The 17,093-nt window shown below is 46.3% G+C and overlaps 1 protein-coding gene across 5 annotated transcripts in view; it reads right to left on the reverse strand.

The window, feature by feature from the left end:
- runx1t1 (RUNX1 partner transcriptional co-repressor 1) overlaps positions 1-17,093 on the reverse strand; it is an 85,484-nt gene that overhangs the window by 44,000 nt on the left and 24,391 nt on the right. For 4 of the 5 annotated variants that reach the window (XM_035620967.2, XM_035620965.2, XM_035620966.2 and 1 more), the window contains exon 1: positions 9,920-10,259. The exons of the other annotated variant lie outside the window; for it this stretch is intronic. In XM_035620967.2, the coding sequence (XP_035476860.1) occupies positions 9,920-9,947 (28 nt within the window). In that variant the 5' untranslated portion in view covers positions 9,948-10,259. Of the gene's footprint in view, positions 1-9,919; positions 10,260-17,093 lie in introns of those variants that run through there. 5 annotated transcript variants of the gene reach the window in all.

Raw genomic sequence — 17,093 nt, forward strand, 5'->3', positions numbered from 1 at the left:
AAAAATTCCCAACCTTTTAATCTCCAGTAGCACTATAATTTTCTATTACAGTAGAGCAGCTATATATAGTGGCATGCATGTAGCTGTGGTTAAGACTTGCTGTGTGAACTCCTCGACATGGACTACTTAAATACAGGTTGAATGATTTCATATGTTTTTTTCCCCCCAGAATGCTGAAATGCTCCCAGCGTGGAGGGTTGTTTTTGATGCCCGAAAAGAGAAACAGAGAATCTCAAAAACATATTAGAGGGCTGAAAGCTGAATTTGGAAACTCATGACTGTTGTTTAACATCTTCTATGGGGTTATTTCTTTTCCCCTCTCTCTCTCTCTCTTTTCTGTCTGTCACTACCTCCTTCTTCCCTTCTCCCTCCATCTGTGGCTTCTGGCGCCCAACTCCGGTGGTTTTAGAGTCACTCACAAATGTGTCCCACTCGCTTTTCCTCTCCGTTTCCCACTTTCTCTATTTTCAGGGTCTTGTTCTCCAACTGGCACGGGCACGCGGGCTCACATCAGAGCCACAGACGCACGACCTCACTCACCCTGCCTAATAACCTGGCTTTCGTTGGAAAACACGCGAATCTCATTTTGGATTGTTCCCACTGGTCTAACCAAGCTCTGGTACCTGGTGTCTGGTTCACAAGGAGTGTGGTAAATCACTGGCTGATCATTAGAATAAAATGAACATACAGCTCTTTGTAGCTCAGAAAAGAACATGAGATTAGTTTTTGTTCAAGCAGTGATTTTGGCAAAAAGCCTGCATTTCCTTTCCTCACATTTTTTTCTTCTTCATCTCTTTCCAATCTTGTCACCTTGCTTACACCTCTCTCCTCGGCGCCGTTCCCCTTTCTCTCCCCGTCTATCTCCACTTTTGTCTCCCCGTCCCCTTGTGTAATCACAATCTAATCCTTTGCAATCAATTCCCCATGAAGATACCCCCCCCGCCCCTGACACGCACTGCACAAACAGAAGTCAACGCGCGCACACGACATGCTGATTCACTTGCACTAAAGCTGCTTCACATAAAGGCCTATTCAAACATTTGATGTATCGTATGAAAAACATCAACACGTGTGCGTAAGGGGAGGTGCACTGAATTATTAAAACTGCACATTAAGCGAAGTCTAATCCCGTCTACGTTGTAAAGGTAAACAAACATGGGCTCACTCGGATCACACACGTGCGCTCGCGCCGTTGTGTGTGTGTGTGTGTGTGTGTGCGTCCTCCGCCGGTGATCAGCTGGTGACTCGGTCTCGTTATTGTCCTACCAGGCAGGAGCCCGAGGCGGTGCACGACTAATGCATTAGCGTCTTTGGCAGTAAGGGGCATCTGTCATGTGTGGGTACATGTTTTTGTGTGATTGTGTGTTGTAGCCTTGGGCAAAATGGCAAAGCCAAAAGACTCTTTTTTATTTTTATTTATCCAAATACAGAGATAGTACATGCTGTGGTCTCAAAATTAATTTCAGTGTTAATTCAGAATTTTCATAAATGAGCACGTGTTGTGTTACAGTAAAAATAATGATTTAATGTAACATAATTGGGAGGAACAATGAGCTCAGGATTCTTTTGTTACAGTGGGACATGGGCATGCGGTGGAGTAAGAGTGGACGTGTGCGTGCATGAAAGAAAAAACAGAGATGATTTGTTGTTCTGAATTTGTGCGCAAGAGCTTCTGTAATATGTCATGCCATATACAATCTGCAAAAGCGGCTTACCCTATCAAATGCACGCCACTGACACACCACCTTACATGACGGGCTCAAAGCACACGCCGCGGCATTCCTTCATTTTGAGATTGAAAACCCTGCCGTATGGTGACGAGCCGCAAATCTTTGTTTGAATATTCAACTTCATACTGTCTGTGAGCGTGTGAGTGGGGCGATTTTGGAGGAGCGCACACCTGCGTGTCTGTTTGCAGATGTGTGTGTGCGTATTTGATGTGAAGCGCAGGCCTTTGTGTGGGGTGGTTCGATTTGCAAACGTAAAGTTGCAGCTGCGCCGCTATACGCGATCCCTGTGCAGCTGTGGATTATACATGGACAATTTAATACAGCCAAAGAGGACATAGCGAATTAAAAGAACTTAGTCTTGCTGTCCTGCTAAAGTGTGCAGCAAAATGTCTGTGTGTGTGCATTTAATCCCAAATAAACATGTCTCCTCCCTACAAGTGAATGGATATGATGCGTGTCTGATTCCATCACCCTGAGCAGCAGCTTTACGCTCTTCACTCCTGAGTGGGCAGTCGAGGTGCTGACAGAGACCCAAGGGTCCTACTCAAATGGTTAAGGGGAAGGGGTTTTCCTCTCACTAAAGCATCCTCAAACTAACATCTAGGCCGTAATTTGTCCTCTCACAGGGGAAGCATAAAAAAAAACAGAGCCCCAAATTCTTTGCAGTTATGGAAAAAATGAAGAGAGAACAGAAAAGCCAAATACTTTATCTCCCCCTCTAACTGAAAGTTATTACATTTTCTGAATGGTATGACTTTCTAATGGTTAGCATATGTGAGTATGTGCGCACAGACAGAGAGCAGTAGTTGAGGAGAAGTTAATAGCACAGGCAGAGGGGGAACTGCGAACCCTTGGCTTATAAAGGATACTTGTTTCCCTGCCGCACCGAAAGCCAGATGTTGATAAAGAGGCATAGGGGGAGGAGAGAAGACAGATGGGCAAGAAATTACCCTCACTTGGGCCAAACATCTTGAAACATCTGCAAAAAAAATTCGGACCTTACAAGGGGAGATGGATTTACGCTCTCTCCTGGATTTTTATTGCTCCGTGAGAGCCCTTCTCCCTCCTTTGCTCCGCGCCTACTCCGTGTAACCAGGACTAAAGAGTTTTGCCGCAATCTGGAGCTGTTTAAGTCCTGGAAAAGGATGGGATTCTTCTACAAACGGCTCTATCGTGTAGAGAAGACAAACACGTCCGTTCACTCAAGGAGCCGTAAAAACTTCAGAAGTGTGCCTCGATATCAAGGCCGCACCAGTTCGCACTATCACGCCGACTAACTGGATAAGAAACGCCATAAATGTCGTGGCACATCGCGATGCAGACAGCAGTGTGTTGAGACATCATGCACGTGCGGCTAAAAATATAATTCATATCATATTTCTAAAAGAGGAGTCCGGTTACCATGGAGACACATCATCTACGGTACTATAAAACGCGCAGCTGAGGGTGACATGTCCATATGGTGAGACTATGACAGAGGGAAAGAACAGATGCTTTGATGAAAGGGCTGTCAATCGCAAATCCATAAGAGCAGCTGGGGTCATGAATGTATATCAGATGACACTACACATACATACATATAGATATATCATAGACAGATAGATAGATAGATAGATAGATAGATAGATGGATAGATGGATAGATTGATGGATAGATGGATTGATAGATGGATAGATGGATAGATAGATACATAATATATAATAGATAGAGACTAAACTTCTATTTCTTGAAGGTGGAAATGCATTCAAATATTTTTTGTCGAGATGAAATGGACTGCAATTTTGTTCCCGGCAAGGACTTTATTGACTCTCGAGCGAACAAACACTTAGCAGGGCGCACCAACAAGTCAGGCTTTTGAATGTTGGATGAGGATGGGGATGGGGATGGGGAAGGGGGGGGGGGGGGGTAACAGTGGAAGTTAAACAAAATGGGGCTTTTACTCGGCCCCATTTTGGGGAAAATGGACCAGCTCCTTGAATTGTATCTGCGTAACCCCCCACTACTGTCTCTGCTGCCGCTCTCCCTCTTTCACTTTGAACCAATTTCAAAAATGGCCCTTCCTTGCAATAATTGACTCTGAGCGTTTATCATTTGAGGCACCTGCTGTCGGTTTGACAACAACACAATCGGATTGGAGGAAGCGACCGGCGTTCCATTGTCCTACCTCTCCTGTTTGTCTGTGACATTAACTGACAACAGCTGGAAGCCCTCTCTTCCTACAATGCCCGTCATGCAAGTCAAATTCAACCACAAAAAGGGGAGAGCCTCATTATATGGCTGCAGTGGTGTGATATTAACCAGCAAATGAGGGGAAACAATGATTTAGTCGTGATGTTAGATAAAAGGCTTGGAGCGACTGGAAGTCCTCAGACAACAGTGGCGGCGTCTGCTCTGCAGTTGTCGACTGTATTTTATTACGAATATTGGAGAAACACATCTTAAATGCAGATGTGCGGTGGCTGTTGGCACTTACTCGCACGTACACACATGGGTGTAGACTTTCACAACATGTGAACACACACACACACACACACACACACACACACACACAGACCCCTACATCCCCATCTCTTCTTCTCTCTCTAGCTGTAATTGACTGAACACGTCAATACTCGCAGGGAAAAAAACAGTGGGTCCACTGTCTGCATCTATCGATCCGCACTTCTCTCTTTCTCCCCGTGCCTGTCGGCCGATCTTAATTACACTTCTTTTTACCAGGCTAGCCGCGGCTCCACTCCAGCCACTGCCCTTTTCATAAAGTGTGTACCGTCCAAATCCATACATCAAAATTAACGAGAGCGAACGCAGCTGTGAATCAAATATCGGGGGGGTATCCAAGCCGACGAATCGGGATGGCGATCGTAAATGATGTCCTGCAACATAAGAGAGAAGGGCAGAAAAAAAGGAATTATTTACAGAGCTGAGGTGACGTTTCTCCCCACCCTCACTCTCCCACTCTCTCATCTGCTTCGTCTATCTTTGTGTCTCTCGTCGACAATTTGTCTGATTTTCTGCCTGCCTGTTTGTTTGTTTTAAGAGCTCTCTGTCTCTCTGTCTCTCACACACACACGCACGCACGCACGCACGCACAAGGTCAAACAAATTTTATGGCGAAGCTTTATGGACTGGTAGCAAAGCAAGCTGGTTCATTCTTCAACAACTGTCCTCTCGTGAACTAGGGAGAAAAAAGGCTCTTAATCGCACAGTTTCACAGCTCATCCTCCCCATCAATCAAAGCTGCCAGTGTCCTCATCCCGTGGGTTTGCGCGCGCGTGTGTGTGTATGTGTTTGAGAGAGAGCTCCGAACCTTCCTTCATCTCAAACCTCAGCTAAATCCCGAAACAAAAGCTATTAGAAATGGCAGTGTAGTAATCTCTTGCCACATACGCCCACACATACACACGTTTCCTTTTCGCACCAACCTTTACAAATGACAAGTGTATATACACACACACACACACACACACACACACGCACACACACACTTCCTCTACCACCCCTGAATTCCTTTCCCTTGCACTGTCTAGTCTTTAAATGTAAATGGGGTGACAGGTGAATATCGAGGAGGTGAACGCCGGCGGGGTGACATCTTCTCTCGGTCACATTATCGTCGGCCCACATCATTCGTAGGCTCATAGTCAATATCGTTACCTTTGGCGGAGTGGTTGGGAGAGATAGACTTTTGTGTCCTTTCTTTAGGACGCACTGTATAGACACCTGCACGTGCACTTAACACTCACACACAAACACACACGGACGGAGAATCACACCCCAGTGGCTTATCTCTCGGAATAAGAGAAGGGGCTTGTCAGGATGGCACATTGTACGTGTGTGTGTGAGTGTGTGTGTGTGTGTGTGTGCGTGCATGTGAGGGGAAGGCAATGTGCATTAGGGCGATTACAATATCAGCTGACTCCAGATGGAGGCAGGGAAATAAACAGTGGGAGAAAGAGAGAGCGAGGGGACAGACATCATGACAAGAAGCCTAAGAGAGAGATTCTGTGTGTGTGTGTGTGTGTGTGTGTGTGCAAAAGCCTGCCTGTGTGTGATACAGTTACAGAAAGTTAATTAGCAACTCAATCCCAATCTATATACAGAGGACTAAGAGGGCAGCGAGTGTGTGTGTTTATGTTGCCCTGCACAGGTCTATCAGTGTGTGTTTTAGTACCAGTGAACCCTGAACAGTGGTGGATACATCAGTTTGCCGTCTACCTGGACAACTACAAACCCATATTTCCCAGCTGTCTGTCTGCAATGACACTGCTTGTACAGCTCTGACGCGTGCTGCTGAAGAAGAACAGGGAAGATGAAGAAGTCGGATTGGGTCACACTTGCGAGCTGAATTACTGCCGATATGATTTCCCCGTTTGCTAAACGGACCTGTGAGGAATTTACTGCGTCCATGAAACGTGATGAATTGTCAGCCTCGGCCCTATTGGCCTCTTCTTCAGTTACACTATAAGTCTCATGTTATCTGGAGTAAAAACACGAACAAGGCCAATAAAATCGTTTTGTAGTGCTCACCGTTGACTTTGACATTAAATAAGCCTCCGCAAAGGCCAACTCACAGCCACAATAAAGCAGAGACCTCTTGCTTTTGTGAGAGAGCGCGCGCGAACACACTTGCACACAAATGCATACGCTGAAACGCGCACACACACACGTACCTGCAAGTCCTTTTATACCACTGCTGCTCTTTCATGGGTGATGAAATTCAATAAGCAGTGAAGAGAACTGCCCTCTCGCTGATAACCATCAATGGGCCCATCGATCTACAAGGGCATGTGTGTGTGTATGTTTGCGCACGCACACCCACTCCGATTCCATCTGTAATTCACTCTGGGACCTGGTAACAGACGGCCCTGAATAATCAGAGCAGATCTATACATCTTGAAGGAGTGCATGGAACAATGGCTTTAGAATCCCATTCCACAGCTTACGTCTGCCCTCTGACTGTGTGTCTTCGCAACGAAATCCCGCAGCTATTTCAAAAGAATCGTCTTTATCGTCATGGATATAAATCACAGTTCAGCTACTGAGGCTGATGCGTTTGAATGATTAGTATGTTAAGCTTTGCAGCAACAAACCCCTCCAGGCTGGAATCAGCTCTATAGTGTATACAGCACATTTCCTCAAGGCACTTGGCATAGTGAGGTCGAGACCTTACAATAGCACAGAGAAACCCAACAGTTCCCACAGTGAGCCGAGCACTTGGCGACTGTGGAGAGAAACAAAAACTCCCTTTTAACAGGAAGAACATTTCTAGCAGAACAGGTGATGCGGACAATTTATCTGGGCCACATGATTCATGATCCAATACTGGGCCATTTGAATAAAGAGGCCTCTGGAGGGAGAACATGTAGCTAAGAGGAAGTAGAAACTTCAAGCTGATACAAAAATACACAAGGGGGCTTCACAGTACGGCCGGCATATTAACTCTGTTGAGTCATCGTCGCTTATTCACCGTATAGCAAATCTGGACTGCATCCAAAAAGCGGCTGCGTGTCACATTTAAAAGTGCCTCGTAATTACACCACGGCGGCGTCTCAGTGTGACTGTGCTACAGGGGAAATCTGCACTTGCCTCCTCTGAACTAATGATCATTTATTATTTGAGGCTGTGATCTCAATGCTGTGTTTGGATGCAGTATAACTAAAAAGGCTGCTCGCATCAAAAATCCCTGAAGGAAAAAATGTAGATAATCAAAGTATGTGTGTGTGTGTGTGTGTGTGTGTGTGTGTGTGTGTGTGTGTGTGTGATCCACATACCACACTGTGAGCTTGTGCTGTCAACACACATTCAGTGTTTTTCAACCTGTGTGTGTGTGTGTGTGTGTGTACCTCTGAGTGTGTGTGTGTGTGTGCGTGTGTGTGTGTGTGTGTGTGTGTGTGTGTGTGTGTGTGTGTGTGTGTGAAGGTGAGAATAAAATGGCTGCCATCATTTTTGCAAGGCCACGTCCGTGTCTGCGAACGGTGGTCTGATGCATTTAACCCCATAGCCTGAGAGCCGGGGGTGGGGGTGGGGGTGCCGGGGGCAGGTGTGAGGCAGACTGGTGGCTCGGCAGATGGCCCCTGGAAGTGCAAGCTGATTCTGTGTGGAGCCCGGAACCACAGTTAGCGACTGACATTAATACAAGTCTAGATCAAACAGCGTGCACGTAGATGCAGCGACACAAACACACACACGCACACGCACGCACGCACGAAGTGATAACCTGCAAACAGCACTTATCATTCACTCTCCCCTCATCACCAGCTTTGTTTACCTTTCATTTATTCCTTCTCTCTCTGTGTGTGTCTCTCTCTCTCCCTCTCTCTCTTTATCTTTGTAAACACACACACACTCCAGGTAATGGTCTTTTCAGTCAAGTCACTACTTTAATGGAATTCCCAGCGGTTAAAAAAAGGGGATAAAAACAACTGACGATGACACATGAAATGATGGCAAGGGTAACCAGTAAACTGCAGTAAATAATAATAATAAAAAATAATGACAATAATTTATAATAATACAGACTGAATTTCCTTATGGATCACCTGAATTAACCATGTATATAATCTATGCATCCAGAGGGCCAACAGAGGCACGTTTTTTCCTCCATTCTGAAATACTGATTCACTTCTTGTTGATGTAAATATCAAAATGCTGGTAAACAACCTTTTCCCCTCTACATTTGAACACAGCAAAGACTAGACCAGCAGTGGGTCGAGCTTTTGAGAGGAGTTAACAATCGCCCTCATGGGTGCCGGCACAGCTTTGCATGGGACTGTACGGCGTGCGTAAAAGTGTCCAACGCCCCGTGCGCTTCCAGGAGACATTTTCCTCCTTCTCTAATCCGAACCGTGAGAACAGTAGGGCATCGGCAGCGTTGTGTCCCAGCAGTCTCCCTCCCCACAGCCCGCACGTCTGCTCTGTTTCCCAGCCTCCCACTGGAGTAAAATATAGTCCGAACCCTTTAATTTCAATCCTACGGCGCTCCATTTAAAAAAAAGAAAGAAAAGAAGAATCCGATTTATGCTTCTTCTTTTTTCTTTTTTTTTTTGGTGATGACAAAGTCGCAGCGGGTGGAGATGGAAACTTCACATGGATTTGAGAAGATGCGTTTGACAGTTGTAACGGAGCCCAGGAGGATGTTTTCAAAGGCAAACTCTGCAATGCAAAGTCTCTCTCTATAAACGCTTTCCAGGACGGAGAGGAGAGGAGAGGAGGGGAGAGGAGAGGAGGAGAGGAGAAGAGGGGAGAGGAGAGGAGGAGAGGAGAAGAGGGGAGAGGAGAGGAGGAGAGGAGAAGAGGGGAGAGGAGAGGAGAGGAGAGGAGAGGAGACTTTCCCACAAAACACAGGGAGATCGCGAAGTCGCTGCATCCCAAAAAATCTTCCCAACCAAACCGCGAACATCAACAACCGTGATTTCTTGGAAAGGAGATTGACCGTGGCTTCAGATTTGGGTTCATTCTCAAGAGTCAACCAGAGGGGACGCGCACCTCCGCGTCCTTTTCCCTTTTCCCGCAGCTGCGTGGAGGCTGGAGGCGACTTGACCAGTCGACCAGTGAGCTGCCTGTTGCCCAGGAACAACTCTCCATCCTTCGGGGTCAAAGCGCATGAATTAATATCTGCTCGTCGAGGGGACAGGGGCCGCTGCGAGTTGATTTATGACTCTTAATTTCACTTGTGGGAAAACTAATCAATGCAACAACAAAAAAAGAACAACAACAGCAAAAAAAAAAGAAGATTCGATTCATGTATGTTCTTCGAAAGCGTCCTCGTGCGCAAACAATGGATCGAAATGGTCCAAAAAAAAATAAAATCCATGTTTGAGAGACAATTGCTGTTAATTCTGTAAAGTTGGAACACTCAGTCGATCTACGACTTCAACGTCTTTAATGGCAATTAATAGATGGATTAATAGACATGTCTGTAACCGTAACATATGTTGCCATATGTGTGCCATCTCGGACAGTAAAAACACATTTCAAATAATAAGAAAATGACGTAATAATTGATGCGCTGTTATGTTTTTTGTTCTCCCCCCCCCCCTCTAAACACAGCACACTGCTCGGTCTGTATTCAAATATATCAAACGAAGCGCAAATAAAAGATTCTGTAAGGGGCTGTGAGCTCAGAACACCACGGACAAGCCGGGGCTCGGAAACATGCAACTGCGTGCGGCAGGACAAGAGGCTCCACTTACACTGAAAAGAGGCAGAAATTCCCACCATGCGGCACGTTGATGTGAGAGGGCTCAATAATTTCCAGTCCTTCCGATTACGCGCAAGGTCCCCTCGGTGATCCGTCAGAGTCGGGGAGACGACCGCCGCGGAGTCCGGCCAGCTCTGTGGGGGCTCTGGCTTGTGTACTTCCAGCAGCTCGGGAAAGGTGGTTCAAACTCCAAAAAAAAAAAGAAGAAGAAGAAGAAGAAGAAGAAGAAGAAGAAGAAGAAGAAGAAGGGGGCAGCTTGCAGAGCAGTTGCTGGGAACGTGCTGGATGGGGAGAGCCCGGAGTCTCGTCGAAGCCCGGGCGCCGAGGAGGAGGAGAGACTAGGACGAGATGGAGAGGAGGGATGCGGCAGTGCGCGCGGCACCCTCGGAGTCTTCCTTCTCTTCCACAAACTGTCCTTCGGAGTCGTCCGCACGTCGAGTCGCTCTGAGGTCGTGGGAGTCGGCTTGGCGAGCACGAGGCAGATTCACGCAGACACCCCGGGTCTCGGTGCTTCGAGGAGTAGCGGCGCTCTGCCTCCAGTCGGCGGTGCGCAGCAGAGCCAGGTGGCGGTGGGCGGGACCGGAGGAGCAGGATGAGGAGGAGGAGGAGGAGGAGGAGGGAGAGGAGGAGGAGGAGGAGGCAGCGGCCGGCATCTGTGTGTCCTAAAACAGGTTGGACAAAAGCAGGGTCAGGTCAAGTCGAAGTGTTTTCTCCTGCACCACTGGCTTCCGAAGATGTTTCACGCCGAGGGGCTCTGGTGGAGATTCCCCCCTGAGGAGTTGTACCCAAGGGTAACAGTGTGGAGTCGAACAGAGGCCTCTGTTGGGCAGGTATTAGAGCCCAGCATTCTCATTATGTGCATTTAAGCGTCACTGTAGTTGTGGCAATAACATGCAAAAGGTTTCTAGCCCGGCGTAGTCAGACTAACACTCAGATGCGCATCAGTCGGGGACGTCTCGGCTCATTTTTTCGATTTCCAAGAGGCGCTACCGACGGACGCGGAGACGAATCTGCGTGTCGTCTGTCGAGCGCTGCGAAAACTGTCAACGGAGTCGAGCGTGCAGAGAGGTGGAGATGGTTCTGCAATGTCTGCGGACGAGGCGTCGCCGTGTTTGTGGGAGAAACGCGAAAACATCGGGTAATGCTCGTTCGTGAGCCGCAGCCTCGGTTGTCTTCAGAAGTCGTGTTCCGTCTGCGTCGTGGAGTAAACCCCGCCTTATTATCAGATGATCGGTTGTGATTGGACCGGCAAGTTTTCTGCCAGAGGCAGCCCCTCCCAATGGAGGGGATGCTGGCAGGGCAAATTTAAATGAGCTCCCAGAATCTGTCCGGGTCCCAGGCTAAAAAAGATTCTACGGTTCATGCAAAAGCTGGAATGAGGCTGGAGCAGTCTGAGTTCGAGTGTGTATCTGTCAGTCAGTCTTTTACAACAAGCCCTGAAAGATCAGACCGTTGTGTATCCTGAAATAGCACGCATGTGTTGCAATGGTTACAATAATAAACACCAGTTTGGTTATGGTTGGTTGCGGTTTGGTTATATGTTTAGGCTCAGGAAGTACTCGGTTAGGCTTAGGAAAAGATCGTGGTTTTGGTTCAAATCGAGTGGTAACCCACCGCGACGTCACCCATTGGTTTGTGAACTGTACCGTTTTGAAGCCTTGAGTTTAGTATTTTTATCAGCGCCATCTTGGGGGTTTTTTTGGAACCAGATGTATTAATGGGGGGGGGGGGTGTCTGACCGAGGGCTCGTCCACTGCACGCCCACCTACACCTGCAACTATGTACCGATTGGACGGTACTAGCTGTCAATCACTTCACATGTAAAAAGCGAAGACAAAAAATATCCAAAAAAGTGCAAATGGAAATAGGCTTAGAAAAAGAATTATGACTTAAATGACAGCTGGACACATGAAAACATCAGATCTGTGTGAACCGATGACCAGACCGATGCAACCTCCAGCAAATGAATACACGAAACATAATCACCAAATTTCCATCACTTATTCACGGTTTGTGTTTTAGGTTTGACTTGAGCTCTTTCAGTCGCATTGATGCGCCCAGGCTCTGAAATGTATCACAGTGGATGGAAATACACATTTACTTGCCTTTTTCTTTTGTCAGTTTTCTGATTAAATATTGCACCCATTTGTGTGGAAACCTGGCAACTGTCTGTGCAAACACAAAGAGGGACATTTTGAACAAAAAGGACTAACTTTGGTAAAAGAAAAAGCAGCGGGACTTGCCGCACTCTGACAGATGCAGCCTCCTGTTTGCCTCAGACAGACACAGAATAAGACGACACACTCGTTCTGTGTCCGTACTTTGTGCGTCATTCCTGAGGGCTCAATGGGACGTGGAAAAGCCACACATATCCTCTATCACAATCAAACTGCTTTGTTGTTTGTTTGTGGCCAATATCGACATGTATGTATTGTTTTTTATAGTGGAAATAAAAGTGAACCTATCCTTTTAATGTCTGTGCGCTCTATGCAGGGAGGTATTAGCCATTAAAGTAAAACCACTCACTTATTTTGTCTGCCAATTTTGTTTACCATTTTTTTTTATTTTTTCGTAGTTGGTATCCTGTGGCGTGTCCTTGCTCGTGGTCATAGGACCCTACTTTGAGAACCACTTGCACAGACAGCAGTGGAGTGTCATGGACGGGAACCAGCCAGTTGAAGGCTCGAGGAGCTGGTTGGCTGTTGTGTACGTGGGTGTGAGGGCCCCCCCCCAAAAAAAGGAGGTCTGCGTGATGCATGTCTGCACTTACATACACACACGCGCGCGCGCGCACACACACACACACACACACACTGTATCTTTATCTTTCCCTCAGCTGAATAAGGCACAGGCCGGCTGGCCTGCAGTAACCTAAGGCAAACACTTTCCCCGGACCATCTGGAAGTCATCTCGCCTGCAGAGCCAGCGAAAAAGCACAGAGCAGGAGCGACGTTTACAACTCGGTGATAACAACTGGTCCACTTGAACTGCACGGTTGAACAAGTCATGCACCATAGCCCGTTCATAAGATCTCATAAAACGTTCACATTGTATTCTGTTTGGTTCTTTTTCTGTCATGTTCTATTCGGCAGTGCCCATGTGCGTGTGGCCCTGCCTTTTTGCTGAAACAAATTTACAAAAAAGATTATGCTGGTGTCAGAGACGATGACTTAACTCTAATCAATTGCGAGACATTAACCTTCAACGTTCAAGATTTGAGGACACGTTTTTAAGAAAAATAACCTTCTATTGAGAATGATATGGTTTCTAATTTCCAGGTTATACAAAGTTTACACCCCAAAAACATTTACTTTTTTTTTTTTTTTATTTATCGTATTCAGCTAATGGAGCATCACTGAAACTAAAGAAACATCGTCTACTTTTGTCCGTCATGTAAATGTATATGTAAAACAATCGGTGAATTGTAAGTGAACCAACGTGGAACTCATTGTTCCTGCGATGCAAGCTGTGTGGGGAAAAAGATGATGCCATTAAGGGCAATTGTTCGCAACTGTGCCACTGTGAATTTCTCTGTTTCATTTGGTCTTTCCCGCTGCCCCGCTCCCTCTCATCTCTCCCTCGTCATCTGGAGTGCCTCGGCGGTGGGTTGCATTGTGTTCTCAAGGGAATATGGATGGATAGAGTCCCTGGCACTCTCACAAGTGCAGAGCAAGGACGCTCTACTTCCATCTTCCATTCTGAATCCTTTTGTCAATGTCTCGCATAGGCAGTGGCCTTCGGAGGATGTGTGAGTAGGTAGAGGTAGAGATGGTGACGGATGGAAAGGAAGGGAGCATAGACTGTATTTAAAGATGGACATAGTAAATGAAGCCAATGCGGAAGTGCCTGAAGCCTGTATTTTCTGGAATCCCTAGCAGAGGGCGACTCCCTGGTTGCAAAAAAGAAGTCACTTGATTTATAACGTCAGTAAACATTTTCCTGAGGAGTTTATGCTCTCAATCGCTAGTTTTCAAGTCTTCAACACAGCACCATGTTCATTTTGTAAAGCGACCGTGGATACAGGGTGATTGACAGCTGGTATCGGTGCATGGCTGCAGGTGTAGGGGAGCACGCGGTGGACGAGCTCTCCGTCAGACCCACCCCTAATTAAACTGAGCTACCCAACGTGGTCAGAGAAAACCGGTCGGGCCGTTGTGGATGCCGTCACTCCTCGCCTATTTGTGTCCTCTGGTTTGTTCCCGGAGAGCTGGTTCTTTCATGACAATCACAGCGAAACATCTTGACGGCCGGAGGCACAAGGATAGGCGTTGAGGAAACCTGCAAGGGAAAAGAGAATGGGGCAATGATCCGTATGTGTGTGTGTGTGTGTGTGTGTGTGTGTGTGTGTGTGTGTGTGTGTGTGTGCGTTTGTGAATGTGTGTGTCCTGTGATAACGGCGTGTGAGAGCAGGAAACACACAGTGCCTGTTTTTGCTGCAGGGGTTCCTGGAAGTCAGCCGCCCCAGTGTGATCGGCGACACGCACACGCGCGCACGTGGACACGCACACGCACACAGACACAGACACACACACGCACACACGCACACACACACACACACAGGATACCTCGCCTCTGAAAGGGAAAAACATGCTGCGTCTGATACATGTGCACATAGACAAGCAGACTTCCTGCATTTTCCCACCTACTGGGCGGCCACCTGTAACACACACACACACACACATGCACACAAATATAAGTTGGGAGTTGACAGTAAACAAGTGAAAATCAAACCCCTCTAATTATCTGCCACTGGATCAACATTGCCTGAGGCCAAGCAGCCCATCAACTTCATCAGCACCACAGACGACAAAAGCAACAGGGTAAAAAGAGAGACAAGAAACGTAAAGCAGCAGTGGCCTCACAGGACAAGAGTCAGGGAGGGATGTTAATTCTCTGAAGGTTGGATTTCAGTCAGAAACACAATGCACATGACAGAATCTTTCCTTTTTGTTTCTCTTGCCAAAACCTAACACGCCATAACCAAGATTTTTTCGCAACCAAACAGTATAGCTCCAACCTGGGGCCATTAGGGATAAGTGAGAATTAAAAACTGTATAGGCATTAAATTTAACGTCCAGGGTTTTTCATAAAGGTTCATTCTCCCTTTGTTCTCTTGTCTGGCGGTCGAGTTGCAGCAAAACAACCACAAGTGGAGCACAGTCCAGTTTTGCCCTGAAACCTAATGAACTATGTATTTACACACCATCCCAATTGGAGTGCACCGTGTTCACGTCGTGCTTTCGGAGCAAAGGGCAAAATCCCTCTGCAGATTGAATTGTGGCAAACGGATCGTTGAAAGGAGGAAATTGGGCTGCAAGCAGCAAATAAAGGATTGGGTTTTGGTTTTTTTCAGAAAATATCCAAGGTAACTTTTTGGAATTTTTCACAAGTCAGTCCGTGGCCATTGAAGACTTAATGAATCTCTGATGGAGATGAAAATAGCATTGATATAGACAGGAGGTGCCAGTCTGTCAAAGGGAGAAAAAAAATGTGGCTTTTATTGAAAATCCTCTCAAGGTTAATTGGTTGGAATGTGCAAATCGAAAGAGGCAGGTTTTTTTTGTTAACAACTTCATATTTGATATTTGAAATATTTGTGTGTGTTTTAGCCTGAGATGCCGCCGCAGCATGCCACTGGCACACGCGCACATGACATACTGAACTGGATCAAGTTGTTATTTATCTTGTCATGAAATAAATATTCAAATTTGTTATGATTATTCTACAGCCCAGGGATAGAGTCAGAAAAGCAATAGATTAAGTTTAACGAATCAAACAAAATCCTCCACCCACCCTCAAATGGAAGGGAGGAATAGAGACAGAGCTGCATGATGGGATTGCAGCTGCAGTGCAGCATCTTATGCAGGTGTCTGGAGAGGGATCTCTGTCACTCACTTGGGTGTTATTGAATTCAACCCACCGTCTGGCTCGCAGCAAAGGAGCAGAGCTAAGTGGGCGAAAGCTGACATCCACGGCTTCCTCCACGAGAATGTAAATGGGTCTCTCGCCAACCTTTAGAGATGACTCGCTGAATATCCTGATTGCATACAAACATGCGAGAGATGAACTTTCAAATCGCACTGCAGCGATGTCTCATTATGCCACGGTAGATTACAGGACAAACCCCATGTCTGATGTGCAAAGAGATAGTCACCCTAACAAATACGCTAGAGTAAAATATGATCGAAAACGTTTCCTGTGTGAAAGCAGGGAACTATCCCACTGTATTGTCTTTGTGTACTGTATATCAAAAATGGCAGATATGTATATGTCTGTCATTGCGTCTCTGCTCAAGCCTGGAGGGTATCCCACAGTCCCTTGAGGTTCCATGTGCATTTGATGTGAACATGTGAAAAACACATCTCCCCTTGCAACCACAACGCTCTCTCTTCCCATCCCTCTCCTCTCTTCCTCTACACTTCTGTATTCCCTCTGGCTGTGGAAAAGACAAAAGAAAAGTTGACAGACCAGCGGAAGACAGACAAGATGCAAAAAATAAATAAATAAAAATGTTCTGTTGCTTTCCTCGTCAGTCAGTCTGACAGAAAGTCTTCTTTTTTTTCAAAGTGAGAAGAACCTCTGTAAGTTGAGACCTGGTTTTACATCAGGGATGATGGAGTGAATTCATTTGCCAAACGGGTCTGTGTTTAAACAACTGGAAGTGTACTCAGTCAATGGGACGTTTACAACTCATCTCTGGAGGGTTTTCAAATTGCGTGGGTAAATTAAGAAGCCAGATTTACTTTACGTATCCTTGGGATTTTATAGACACTGCAACTGACAAAGGCGTATAACATGAACTGCTCATGGACATAAAATGGAGTCCAAAAGTCTGAGACCAGAGTGATCTCAGACTTTTGACCCCACTGTACAAAAGCTCCAACCCATAATTTTCACCCAGAATAGAGAAACTCATTTATAGAAACGCAAAATGGGCATTTCCACGCCCTTTGTAATTCCTACCTTCGTCGTTTCCTTTCGAGAGCTGGGCTAATCCCTTTGTCATGATGTTATGAATCGTCTTCTGAGCCCCTTGATGTTTGCAAAACAAATGTACAGTGTAATTCAAATGATAAAACTACCCATCAGCTCAGAAAGTAATTAACCACCTAACATTATTCCTTTGTCTCGGGGAACAAAAGTGTGCTTTTGATCGACATAAGAAC

The sequence above is a fragment of the Scophthalmus maximus genome, chromosome 22 (assembly GCF_022379125.1).
Source record: "Scophthalmus maximus strain ysfricsl-2021 chromosome 22, ASM2237912v1, whole genome shotgun sequence".
NCBI classification, from domain to species: domain Eukaryota; kingdom Metazoa; phylum Chordata; class Actinopteri; order Pleuronectiformes; family Scophthalmidae; genus Scophthalmus; species Scophthalmus maximus.